Below are 13,408 nucleotides of genomic sequence, written 5' to 3' on the forward strand. Positions count from 1 at the left end.
AAATCTGGTCTACCCTGGTCTGTATGGTCCCCGGTATCCCCCCCCCCCCCCGCCCCCCCCCCCCCCCCCGCACTCTCATCAGTACCGGACATCATCCACGCGAGTGTTGCTGCCGGAGCACTGCCCTGATGACTTCTCTCCGAAGGTGGTTCGGTGTCCCAGGGGCCCGCTAGTAAAGGAGTATTGGGGTCTTGGGCCAGGGTCGCCCCGTTTTGGAGGTCTCTGCGCGCAGTGTGAAATGAACAGAGGTCTGAGTCTGCCCTTCGTGTCCTTCCTGGATTTGATCCATAGTCTAGTGTATTGTGGCAGCAGTTTATGACTGTGTGCATCGTCAAGGTTTCATAGAAGTTGGAGGTTTTCTCTCTACTTCGGCTTCTTTTTGTTATTTCGTTTGGCCCTGTGGAGGGAAGTTTAATGGCAATCTGTTGACATTTCCCCCTCATTGTAAGTCTTGATCTCCTTTGTCTTAACAGTAACAATATAATGTAATCTCTGCTCATACAGTACCTTATTTTTAAACCATTTCTCTGATGAAAGTGGTTAAGATTTCTTTTCCCCTACTATTTGCTCTTACATTTATTGCTGCAATAAATACTCTTGTTCATTTTCTAAAAGAGCATTACTATAGGACATAGTTTTTGATGAAGTCACAAAACTGCCCTTTCAAACTTCATGCCAATTACAGTCTCACCAGCAGTGTGTCCTAATGCTTATTTTCCACACTCTGGTCTAATGTTCTCAACCTTTTTTTTTTTTTTTTAATGTTTATTTATTTTTGAGAGAGAGAGAGAGAGATCATGAACAGGAGAGGGGCAGAGAGAGAAAGGGAGAGAGAATCCCAAAGAGGCTCCACACCGTCAGCCTCCAACGCAGGGCTCCAACCCACCAATTTATTAAGTCATGACCTGAGCCCAAATCAAGAATCAGACGCTAAGCTGACTGAGCCAGCCAGGTGCCCCTGGTTGTGTTTTTCTTAATGCTATTATAACTACATGCTATTAGTGTTGATGTAACCATCACACAGAATTAACAAATGATTACAGAATTGATAAACAATAACATTTTATAATAACAGTTTCTAGTATTTGTAAAATTAAACTTTTTATGTTGAGATAACTATAGATTCACATGCAGTTGCAAGAAACAATGCAGAAAGATCCAGTGTACCAATTACCCAGTTTCCCCCATTGTAATATCTTGCCCAAGTATAATGCAATATCACAAACAAGACATTGACATTGATAGTCAAGACACAGAACATTTCCATCACCATAGGGATCCCTCATGTTGTGTGTTAAAGCCACACTCACTTCCCTATTCTTTCATCCTTTCCTTTTTTTTTTTTTAATGTTTATTTGTTTTTGAGAGAGGATGTGTGAGAGTGGGGTAGGGGCAGAGAGAGAGAGGGAGACAGAGGATCTGCAGTAGGTTCCTCACTAACAGCAGAGGGCCCTATGTGGGGCTTGAAATCACAAGGCATGAGATCATGACCTGAGCTAAAATCAGGAGTTGGACGCTCAACCAACAGAGCCACCCAGGTGCGCTCCTTGTTTTTTAAAATTTTTTAAATTTTTAAAATTTTTAGTTTTGGGAGAGAGAGAGAGAGTGCGTGGAGGAGTAGAGAGGGAGACAGAGGACCTAGAGCAAGCTTTGCATTGACAGCAGAGAGCCTGATGTGGGGCTCAAACTCAAGAACTGTGAGATCATGACCTGAGCTGAAGTCAGCCACTTAACCAACTGAACCATCCAGGCACCTCTTTTTCACCGTCTCCTTAACTTCAGACAACTGATCTGTGTTCATTTCTATAATTTTGTCATTTCAAGAATGTATAAATGGAATCATACAGTATATAACCTTTTACGATTGGCTTCTTTCACTTAGTTAATTCTCTGGAGATTTAAGCAGTTTATTGCTTGTATCAACAATTATAGCAAAAAAAGTAACTACTACATACGATGTGTATACATATAATTTGTTTGATATCAGTCACAGAAAAGGGTGAGAACAGAGCTAGCTGTTAAAAGGAGCAGAGAGTTTTTGGGTGTTGCTGAAGGTAAACTGGTATAAATTCAAATTGGAATGTTTTAACTTTTAGGATATTAAATGTAACCCCCATGGTAACCACAAAGAAAATAGCTGTAAAATATACACAGAAGAATGTGGGAAACGAATTTACATGTTTAACTACTAATTTAGAGGAATTTAGGGACCCCTGGGTGACTCAGTCGGTTAAGCGGCCAACTTCAGCTCAGGCCATGATCTCGCCGTCAGTGGGTTCGAGCCCCGCATTGGGCTTTGTGCTGACAGTTCAGAGCCTGGAGCCTGCTTCAGATTCTGTGTGTCTTTCTCTCCCTCTCTCTCTGCCCCTCCCCTGCTCATGCTCTCAAAAATAAATAAACATTTAAAAATAAAAGCTTTATAGTTTTATACTTTATATTTAAATCTATATTCTATTTTGAGTTCATTTTTTTAATAAAGTGTGAGGTATAAGTCAAGTCTTGTGTGTGTGTGTGTGTGTGTGTGTGTCAAAGGATGGCAAATAACTTAGCATCACTTGTTGAAAAGGCTATCTTCAAGGGGTGCCTGGGTGGCTAAGTCCAACTTCGGCTCCGCTCATGATCTCATGGTTTGTGAATTCTAGCCCCTCATCAGGCTCTGCGCTGACAGCTCAGAGCCTGGAGCCTGCTTCAGATTCTGTGTCTCCCTCTCTCTCTGCCCCTACCCAACTCACGCTCTGTCTCTGCTCTCAAAAATAAATGACCATTAAAAAAAATAATAGAAAAGGCTATTTTCAAGAGAATGAGAAGCCAAGCCATAAATTGGGAGAAAATCTCTGTAAAGGATGTATATCAGAAATAATTGCTACCCAAAATATACAAAGAACAGACAAAAAACAACAAAATATACAAAGAACCCTTAAAACTCCACAGTAAGAAATGAATAACCCAATGAAGAAATGAGCAAGAGATCTGAACAGACTGTTCAGCAAAGAAGATCATACATGGCAAAAAAAGCATATGAAAACCTGGTTATGATCATATGTCATTAGGGAAATGCAAATTGAAACAATGAGATACCACCAGGGACCTATTAGAATGATAAAAATCCAAACACTGACAACCAACACCAAATGCTGGTAAGGTTATGGTGCAACAGGGACTCTTATTCATTGCTGGTGAGAATGCAAAATGTTACAGCCATTTTGGATGATAGTTTGATAGTTTCTTATAAGACTAAACATACTCTTAGCATGTAATCGAGCAATAGGGCTCCTTGGTATTTACCCAAATAAATTGAAAAGTTATGTCCACACAAAATCTTGCATAAAGATATTTGTAGCAGCTTTATTTATACTTGCCCAAACTTGAAAGCAACCAAGATGTCCTTCAGTAAGTGAGTGTACAAATAAACTGTGGTACATACAGATAATGGAATATTATTTAGTGCCAAAAAGAAATGGGCTATCAAGCCATGAAAAGACATGGAGAAACCTTACATGCATATTGCTAAGTGAAAGAAGCCAATCCAAAAAACGTTGTTACTGTATGATTCCAACCATGCAACATTCTAGAAAAGGCAAAAGATCAGTGGTTGCCAGGAAGGGAGGAGGAGGGATGAATAGGCAGAATGCAGAGTATTCTTAGGGCAATGAAACTATTCTATATGACATTATAATGGTAGATACATGTCCAAAACCATAGAATGTAAAACACCAAGATGGACTCCCAATGTAAACTAAGGACTTTGGGTGAAAATAATGTGTCAATGTAGGTTCATTGATTGTAACAAATGTACTACTTTGGTGCAGGATATATTCTAAAAGTTTTTATTTATTTATTTTGAGAGGGGGGAGGGAGAGAGAGAGAGAGAGAGCGCGCAAGCAGGGGAGGGTCAGAGAGAGAGAGGGAGAGAGAATCCCGAGAAGGATCCACACTGTCAGCACAGAGCCCAATGCAGGGCTTCATCCCACAAATTGTGGGATCGTGACCTGAGTCAAAATCAAGAGTTGGATGATTAACCAACTGAGCCACACCAGTGCCCCTATAGTTTTGATTTTTTGACTAAGGCATACAATGTCTTGAAATCAGGTAGACTGATTTCTGCCACTTTATTCTTCTTCACGAATGTTTTAGTTATGCTAGTTCCTTTGCCTCTCCATGTAAATTTTAGAATAATCTTGTCTATGTTAAAAAAAAAAAAAACTCCTGGGGCGCCTGGGTGGCTCAGTCAGTTGAGTGTCCGACTTCAGCTCAGGTCATGATCTTGTGGTCTGTGGGTTCGACCCCATATCGGGCTCTGTGCTGACAGCACAGAGCCTGGAGCATGCTTCAGATTCTGTCTCCCTCTCTCTCTCTGTCCCTCCCCTGCTCTTGCTCTGTCTTTCTCTCTGTCAAAAATAAATTGAAAAAATTAAAATAAAACAAAACTCCTGGTGGGACTTTGACATGAATCGTGTTAAACTTGGGTAATAGTTTGGAAAGAATTGCCATATTTACTATGTTGAGTGTTCTGATCTATGAACACAGTATGTCTCTGCATTTATTTGGTCTTCTTTGACTTTTTCTGCATCAGAATTTTGTAATTTTCAGCAAACAGATTTTATGCGTATTTTGTTAAGATTCACGTGAGTAATTCATTTTCTATGAACTGACTGTAAATCATATTGTTTTTAATTTTGGTTTCCTTATATTTATTGTTAGTATGTAGACATGTGATTGATTTGTACATGTTGCTCTTATGTTATACAAACTTGCTGAATTCATTTATTAGTTCTAGGAAATCTATGGATTTCTTAGACTTTTCTAAATATATAATCATGTCATCTACAAATAGGGACAGTTTTATTTCTTCCTTTCCCATCCGCATGCCTTTTTTTTTCTTAGCCTTCTTACAGTTACTAGATCTTCTGATACAATGTTAAATAAGAGTGGTGAGAGGGATACCTGGGTGGCTCAGTCGGTTAAGAATCTGACTCTTGATTTCGGCTCAGGTCATGATCTCACAGTTCGTGGGATCGAGCCCCACATCAGGCTCTGAGCTGACAATATGGAGCCTACTTGGGATTCTCTCTGTCCCTCTCCCCTCTCTCAAAATACATAAAATAAAATTTTAAAAAGTTTTTTTATTATGAATTATATCAAATCTACCAGTGTTTGAGTGGAAATTAAGTCTTTATGTAGTTTTATATGCTGTAATATGTCTTCAAATAAATCTCTCCTATTAAAAAAAACCCATCAAATTCTGAGGTCTTGGGTGAACCACAGATGGGGCAAGTAGATGTAGCACCGCAGTGTCTTCTTTTAATCTGGCAAATGGCACCCAGGTTCAGTGGTCTTGGCAGCAATTGTGGAACGAGCTTTTTGTCAAGTGGGAGGATCGCAGACTGGTGGGTTCACTGCTCTTATGTTCCTAGCCTCGTCATCGATCAGAAATAGGCTGTTCTATTTTTAACAAAACACTTTTACTCCTTGGGCAGTCATATTCCCCCTTCTTAATGTCTGGATTCCGGGCTTTGAAATCTCACTGGTGCACTATCTCCTTACATGTATTTTGATGCAAGCATTTTCCACTTTTTACTCTTTGGGGGATTTCTGTGAGTAGTCTGATCAATGGACCACTTCCACGCAAGACTGGTTACTCATATAGTGGGGTGTGGGGGCTGCCACTGGTCCATCCATGTTTGTTACAGGTCTGCAATGATTTAAGTACAGAAATTGAGTTTTTAGAACCTTTTATAGAAGTTTAACATTGATGTGATATCCAAGCACATGATTAGTTTCATTTTTAATTGTATTTTATAAGAGTATTGGCTTATGAGGGATTGCAAATTTTATTGGAAACAAAACAAAGCCAATACTTTACTCCAGGTGGTGGTAGTGCTGGTTCAGAGAACAAACAGGACCAAGGACAGCACCCCTGTCTCCCAAACCGGAGTCCTCGCTTTTCTGCCTTTGCTCCCAGCTGTAGCTACATTCCCTGGTAGACAACTAGTTCCCAAATCAACAGATGCTTTTCAGCTCTTGTTTATTTGGCCTTTATAAAGCGTGACTGTTATTAATATCTGAATCTGTCATTTTTGTTTAATAGTCATTCCAAATGAGGAAGTAAGAAACACTCTCCTAGGATTGTCAACGAGCCACACCATTAAAATGAGGGGACAATTCCGGTAACTAAAATATATTATGAGTCTTAAAACACTGTATTGTAATTGCTCCTTTTCTTTTAGTGGGCTCTTAGATGGCAGATGGCAGGTCTAATTCATTTTCATGTCCAACACGTGTCATAACACCTGGACCAGAGTTCGTGTCAGCAAATGCCTGCCACTTATCAACTGGGTGATCTTGGGCAAGTTTTTACTCAACTTTGCAGCTGTTTCCCTCTCTAGCTATTAAACTGGAATAGCATTAGCGTCTGCCTAACAATTTTTAAAAGATTAGTTCACTTAGTGAACTTAAAAAGTGCTTACAGGGACACCGGGGTGGCTTAGTCAGTTGAGCGTCCGACTTCGGCTCAGGTCATGATCTCACGGTTCGTGAAGTTTGAACCCCACATCGGGCTCACTGTTGTAAGCCTGTCAGTGCAGAGCCTGTTTCTGATCCTCTGTCCCCCTTTCGCTGCCCCTTACCCCCTTGTGCTCTCTCAAAAATAAATAAAACATAAAAGGAATCAATTAAAAAAAAAAGTGATTATAATAGTGCCGGGCATTAAAGAACAAAAAAGATGATCATCAGGGTGCCTGGCTAGCTCCAGTTGGGAGAGCATGTGACTTTTGATCTCAGGGTTGTGAGTTCTAGCCCCATGTTGGGTGTAGACATTACTTAAATAAATAAAATCTTATTTAAAGGGGCACCTAGATGGCTCAGTTGGTTAAGTGTCTGACTTAATTTCTCTCAGGTCACGATCTCACAGTCATGAGATCAAGCCCCATGTTGGGCTCTATGCTGGGTGTGAAGCCTGCTTAAGATTCGCTGTCTCTCTTTCTCCCTCCCCTGCTCAAACGTGCTCTCTCTCTCTCTCAAAACAACTTATTTTTTTAAAAAATTTCTTTTGGGGTGCCTGGGTAGCTCAGTCGGTTGAGTGTCAGACTTTGGCTCAGGTCATGATCTCATGGTTCATGGGTTCCAGCCCCGTGTCGGGCTCTGTACTGACAGCTCAGGGCCTGGAGCCTGCTTTGAATTCTGTGCCTCCCTTTCCCTCTCTGCTCCTCCCCTGCTCACACTCTGTCTCTCTCTCAAAAATAAATAAAGATTAAAAAATTTTTAAAAATTTCTTTTAATGTCTATTTACTTTTGAGAGAGAGAGAGAGAGAGAGAGAGAGAGCGAGCAAGCTGAAGAGAGGCAGAAAGAGAGGGAGACAAAGAATCCGAAGCAGGCTCCAGACTCTGAGCTGACAGCACAAAGCATGATGCGGCGCTTGAACTCATGAACCACGAGACCATGACCTGAGCCGAAGTCAAACACTTAACCTATTGAGACACCCAGGTGCCCCTCTCAAAAAAAAAAAACTTATTAAAAAAAATCAGCATCATCACCACCACCACCACCACCACCACCACCACCACACGTTGCAGAATAAACTAACGAGCATCTCTTAGCACCACAGGCACTAGGTGGTGGAAGACTTCATCCCACTACCTGGGTTGAACTACATCTTTCTACTGACATGTTTGGGTCTACACTATTCTCACAGGGCATTGTGGGCTTTGGAATTCTCTAGATTTGTTTTTTCTCCGCTCCCATTTTGTCATGTTGGCTCCACTCTCCCACCCCTTTCGGTTGTGTACTGCTATCCTTTTCCAGTGGCTTTCCTGCTATCTTCTCTCCCCTCCAGGCTCACCCACAACCTCTTCCTGGTTCCTAGTGCAGACGGAAGTACACTGGATGAAGGGCTCCCCTATTATGTGGGCCTGGCACCTCCTGTGCCCTTAGATTCGGCCCAATTACCTTCACCCTCAAAGTTCCTGTAACTTTTCTTCCCCTAGTTCCTTAACTGGCCTAATGGCTGCTAGGCAATCCTAGGACCCCTGCCTAAATTGTTCTTGTCTCTCGCTGCTCAGGGAGATCTTAATCATCCTTCAAGGCTTGAGTCAAATCTACCGCTTCCACGAAAGCCGCGACATTTCCCTCTCCCCTTCCTGAATTGCTGCTTCAGCCTCTAAACCCCACAGGGCTTCTCTTCTCATTCCATGTCACCCCCTCTCCCCTAATCAATCCTAAACTCTTCTAGGTAGAAGCCCAGGTCATAAACGTCCCGTTATCCCCATCCTTTCAGCACACATCTGGGGTGGCTGCGCCGCATGTTGCAGAGGGCAACCCCCCGCCCCTGAAGCTGTTACCCCAATCGGCAAGATGGGCTAACAGCAGCTACGCCTCCCCGGGTTTCTGCGTGGATTAAGAGATGCCCGGTGGCGGAAAGCGCTCCAGAGCGTTCCTCCAGGTTGTTGGGGGGGGGGGGGGGGTTCTCACTTGGCCCCTCAGCAGCGTGGGTCGGCGGGAGCGCGCCGGGGGCGGGGCCACGCGAGGGCTCCCGGGAGTTGTAGTCCGTGCGCGAGTTTGCAGTCTCCGCAGGCTCCGCGCGGAGACCGGAGGACTCGCCTGGGAAGGTGGCGGGGGCCTGCGGGGCGCGCGGAGCTGGGCCCCGGGCTGGCCCCGGGCGGGGATGGGGCACAGCGCGGGCACCCGGTATGGCCCTGCCGCTGCTGCTGGGGCAGCTGCTGGCGCTGATGGGCCTCGGGGACGCATTCTACCTCGAGGTCCGCGAGCTGGAGGAGAAGTGCTTCATCCAGGAGATCCCCGATGGTACCGTGGTCATAGGTGCGCGTCTCGGCCAGTCCTGGCCTTGCCCTCCCTGCACCTAGAGTCCTGAGAGGGGAGGGAAATGGGTGGCACCAGCTCAGGCCCAGATCTTCCCTCCCCTGCCGGGGGTAGGGCTCAGAGGGATGGGTGGACAGCAGTCTGGCCAAGGCATCCTTTCTCTTGCCTGTGCCGGGGATGGGGGCCCTAGGAGGCTAGTCTGAACCAGACTGGAATGATGGCAGAGAAGTGGGGCTGGAGAAGGGAGGAGAGGCGGAGGGCCGTGGTCGTTCTCCTCAGACTCAAGATCTTCCTGTTCCTCCCCTGACCACTGGGACTCCATCATGGGTATGGATGGGATTGCACCTCCGTTGCCTCTCCATTAGGTAACTACAAGACGGAGCTATACGACCCTGCTATGGAAAAGTACCAGCCCTCCCCCCAGTGGATCAATTTATTTGTGTTTGTGAAGGACCCGGAGAACAAGGTGAGGCAGGCCTTTACTCCTTGCAGCCTTCCACCGGGCCCCCACCCCCAGGCCCCCAGAGTCAATGTGTAGCCTTCTCTAGTCCTTCATTTCTCACAGAAGGATCTGTCTTCTCACAGGCAGGATAGCTTAAGGAGGGCCATGCTCTTTGCAAACTGTACTCTGTATTGGCAATGCTGGGATCTGAGAATTTCTGGCCAAACTGATGTCCTTTCTTTCACACTGTCCCCTCTGGCCTGTGGGGGTGTAGACCTGGGATACCCCTACAATTCTCCTGGAAGCAGGTGTATGGCTAACATCTCTGTGCTCACTGGAGGCTGCTTCCTCTAGAACCTTCTGGCCCGTCAGTACGGCCCTCAGGGCAGCTTCACCTTCACCTCCCAGTCTCCAGGAGAGCACCAGATCTGCCTCCACCTTGAGTCTATCCGGTTCGCCCTCTTCTATGATGGCAAGCTGGTGAGTGTGGCAGGTGGGAGGTCCACCGTCCCCAGGGGCTCAATTTCTCTGCCTCTAGAGTGAGAAGGGTGCAGTGGGTGGTGCCTGTTGAGTAGGGCTGGGACTTTACATGAAGTAAGCACATGGGGAACAGATCTTGAGGATAAAAGGAGACCTTGGGAGGGCGTTACCGTGACTTAAAATCCTCCCTCGGCTCCCTGCCCCATCCCTAGGATACAGACTGAGTTTCACCATGTGAAATTCAGAGCTGTTCTGCTGATTGCTTCAGGCCTCTCCATTGTCATCTCCCAATACAGGACTTTTAGTAAACTGCCTCAGAGTCTTACCTCTGTTTCCTTTGCACATGTTGTCCCTATCCTTGGTGTTTTGAATATACAACTCCACACAAGCCGAGTCCCGATCTGGTGTTTGGACGCCCAGAGCAAGGCCAGTCAACAAGTTGGTGTGTGAGGAAGTGTCAGGCCCAGGCTGGGATGCAGAAGCTAGATTTCCAGCAGGTCCGTGGAGCTAAGCTCCCTGACTCCCACCCTTGGTTCCCCCATTCCAGGCCATTCACTTGGATATGCAGTTGGGTGAACGCAGCAACGATTACGCGGAGTTTGCAGCCAAGGACAAGCTGACCCAGCTGCATCTGCGTGTCCAGCAGCTTGTGGAGCAGGTGGAGTTGATCCAGAAGGAGCAGGAATACCAGAGGGTGAGGGCTGGGTTGGGCTGGCACAGTTGGGACGGGGGATGTGTCACCTCCTGGGAAGGGAAGCTTCCCGCTCTTCCCCCAGAGTGGGTGGGGGTGCAATTCAGTTCCGGACGTGTATCTACTCCCTTCTCCCCTCCCACAGTGGCGAGAGGAGCGCTTCCGGCAGACCAGCGAGAGCACCAACCAGCGGGTACTGTGGTGGTCCATTCTGCAGACCTTCATCCTCGTGGCCACAGGTGTCTGGCAGATGCAGCACCTCAAGAGTTTCTTTAAAGCCAAGAAGCTGGTGTAGGTGGGCCCTAGAAACCCAGCCCCAACTCATTCCCCTTCTGTTCACTGATGGGAAGTGGCCTGGCTTGGTCTATTTCCTGGTTCCCAACCCCCCAACCCTGCAGGGCTTCCTTGCTTACTGGCAGGGGGACAGAGGACTTCTTTGAACTGGTTTCTCAGCCAGCACTTGGGAAAGGATGGGTTTCCCACTAAACGCTTGGTCGGGGAGCTGAAGGATTCTGTGTGGCTCTGTGCTGCTGAGGAGGGTGACGGTGCCCCCATCCCCAGGCTAAACCAGATGGATGAACTATCCCAAGATGGAGAATTAAGAGTGAATTATAAACTGCAGACTCTCTGACCTAAGCATTTATTGCCTCCTACTCTGCAATTCATTCCGGTGTTTTGTTTCTAACCAGATATTGACAGGTGTGTGAGGCCCCACATGTACTGGTGGGGGCTGATCCCAAAATGGATGGGGTGAAGGAAGCTTGTACTCCAAAAACCTTAGCAACTTGTGGAGTCCTTTCCAGAAAAGTCCAAGTTGGGTCCATCTTATGGGTAACCTGAGCGCTTGTGTGGATCCTCTGTCTCTTTCTGGGGTTGGGTCAAGTTCATGTGCTATTCTAGCCACTTGGACTGCTGGGTTCTTCCAGGAGGTCAGGTGGGCACCTCTGTCTTCCTACTATTTTCTGCCAATCTGTGTCTCTCTTTGTGATGTCACTGGTTGATTTTTTTCAGGAGATTCTTTTTCTCTTTTCTTTTCCTTCTTCCCCCTCCTTCCCTCCTTCCTTTCTCTCTTTGTTCCTTTTTCTTTCTTCCTCTTTCTTTCCTCCTTACTTCCTCTTTCCCTCCCTCTCTCTTCCTTCCTTTCTTTTTCTTAAACAAGATTGGAAGTAATTGTTTCCATTATGTTCAGCATTCCTGTGACTCAGCCTTCACATGCGCACACAAGTATAGATAACCAGGCATCTATGTACCCACTGCATCTGCCTGATCTAGCCCACGTTTTACCAAGCCCTCTGCTGGTTGCTCTGTTGGAATATAGTCAGCGCTCATATGAATCTGATGTTTTCTGTCATAAGGAAGCTCACTCATCACTAAAATCAAGTCCAAATCATCAAGGCCAAGGGAGACTCCCCATTAGGAGGGGGAAGTTGTGACAAACCCTGCTCTTGGCCCCTGGGACAGACACAACCTCCCCTAAGATACTCTTGAGGGATGCTGCAAGCCTTGGAGATGTTGCTCATTTGTGGGTGTGGTCATGACTGGCCTCTGGAAAGTATGAATGGACTGAACTGAAGGCTGAGGGAAACCACTAGAGAGTAACCAGAGTATGTGATCATAGGGTCCATTACCCTTACTTGAAGCTGGTGCATATGTGTGTGTGGGGGGAGGGGGGGTGCTCTGCTGTCTGCCACAGGAGAAGCAGAGTGATCCAGAAAGGCACACTCTTGCACACAGAGCCTCTGGTCTGACACCAAATGAGGCAGGGCTTGAACAACAGCTAAGGGTGATGCATGCTTCTGAGGAGAAGGCTGTGCACTAAGATTGACATGATTGGAACTCTAGCCTAGTCTAGATGGTCAGGAAATGCTGCTTTTTAGAATTGCATTTATGATTAGGAGTTAGCTGGAAGAAGTGTGTTCTGGCCAGAGGGAATAGCACCTACAGAAGCCCTAAGGCAAAAAAGAATATGGCAATTTGGGGAAACTGAAAGGAGGCCACTATATCATAATCCCGACTCTAAGAGAGACCACAGGACAGATATGGTGTTCGCTGGGGATATGGGAGGTGAAAGTGAACCTGCCTTCAGCCATACTGCCCCACCAACATGACCTAGAGAGAAGGGGCTTCAGCGAGTGTTACAAGGAGGATGGGGCTGGAAGGAAACAGGGCTTAAGGATCTCACTGCCTCCAAAGTTAGCAAACAGAGCCTTAGGCACTCCACAACACTAAAAGGAAGGTCCAGAGATGCTCAGCAGCAGTTGCCGAAAACTTATCTGACAGGGAGCCTCGGTGGCTCAGGTGATTGAGCAGAGGATTCTTGATTTCTGCTCAGCTCATAATCCCAGGGTCATGGGATCGAGCCCTGCCACAGGCTCCACGTTGAGCATGGAGCCTGCTTAAGATTCTCTCTCTGTGCTCCTCTCCCCCTCTCTTGCAGGGACACACTCTCTCTCTTTAAAAAAAAAAAAAAAAAAAAAAAAAAAAGCTTATCTAGCAAGGGAGAAGAGTCTGAGAAGAGGCTGAGATGTGACTGCTTCTGGGAAGGGCCTTCCTTCATTCAGAGCTCCTGCTCTTTCAACTCTTTTGGGGTGACTCCATTGTTAAATGAAAGGGGACAACTAAAGATTTGTTTTCCTTTGTTTTAATATCCTTATCTGGCGAAACTAACAGTTGCTTCTTCGTTTTGGAAAGCACTCTGTCCTGTGAAACCTTAAAGTCTGGATGCCACAGCGTTAGAGTTGACAAAATTCTTTGACTACCAGCACCACAATTAAGGCACCAACCACACCTGTAAGATAGGTGAGTTTCCATTTCACAGACCAGGAAACCGGCTCAGGGAAGCTCAGTGACTTGGCAGAGTCACGCAGCAGTCGGTAAGAGGTTGAGAGGAGCCGCTAGCACTGCAGCAGCCCAAGCTTGGCCTAGAGCGCAAAGCCGGGCGCGATCTTCTCACAACACCCAACTGTCTTCAGCAGTTCAG

The 13,408-nt window shown here is 46.1% G+C and overlaps 1 protein-coding gene and 1 long non-coding RNA gene across 4 annotated transcripts; one reads left to right on the forward strand and one right to left on the reverse strand.

Annotated features, from left to right (window-relative positions):
* Positions 1 to 73: 73 nt before the first annotated feature.
* Positions 74 to 10,294, reverse strand: LOC113604538 (uncharacterized). The gene is made up of 3 exons (XR_003426516.2): positions 10,064 to 10,294; positions 8,749 to 8,863; positions 74 to 397 (listed from the first exon to the last, which is right to left on the reverse strand). It is a non-coding gene; the product is annotated as an uncharacterized LOC113604538 (long non-coding RNA).
* Positions 8,539 to 11,069, forward strand: LOC106969654 (transmembrane emp24 domain-containing protein 9-like). Of its 3 annotated transcripts, none has more exons than XM_027076887.2 (5): positions 8,539 to 8,815; positions 9,181 to 9,281; positions 9,612 to 9,737; positions 10,285 to 10,395; positions 10,574 to 11,069. In XM_027076887.2, the coding sequence occupies exons 1-5, from the start codon at positions 8,686 to 8,688 to the stop codon at positions 10,721 to 10,723; spliced, it is 618 nt and encodes a 205-aa protein (XP_026932688.1). In that variant the 5' UTR covers positions 8,539 to 8,685; the 3' UTR covers positions 10,724 to 11,069. The 3 variants fall into 3 exon arrangements, with proteins under 3 accessions (XP_026932688.1, XP_053075757.1, XP_014921659.2); XM_015066173.3 differs by having other exon boundaries at positions 8,542 to 8,815; positions 10,285 to 10,431; XM_053219782.1 differs by lacking the exon at positions 9,612 to 9,737 and having other exon boundaries at positions 8,540 to 8,815; positions 10,285 to 10,431.
* The last annotated feature ends 2,339 nt before the right edge of the window (positions 11,070 to 13,408 follow it).

The sequence above is a fragment of the Acinonyx jubatus genome, chromosome A1, assembly GCF_027475565.1.
Source record: "Acinonyx jubatus isolate Ajub_Pintada_27869175 chromosome A1, VMU_Ajub_asm_v1.0, whole genome shotgun sequence".
Taxonomy (NCBI): Eukaryota; Metazoa; Chordata; class Mammalia; order Carnivora; family Felidae; genus Acinonyx; species Acinonyx jubatus.

What these genes read in the sequence shown, in the direction of transcription:
- LOC106969654 (XM_015066173.3), top strand. Translation starts at nt 8,686, where the DNA reads ATGGCCCTGCCGCTGCTGCTGGGGCAGCTGCTGGCGCTGATGGGCCTC. An exon ending in TCTTCTATGATGGCAAGCTG is followed by an intron (nt 9,738 to 10,284) that starts GTGAGTGTGGCA and finishes CCCCCATTCCAG; the next exon opens with GCCATTCACTTGGATATGCA. An exon ending in AGGAGCAGGAATACCAGAGG is followed by an intron (nt 10,432 to 10,573) that starts GTGAGGGCTGGG and finishes CCCCTCCCACAG; the next exon opens with TGGCGAGAGGAGCGCTTCCG.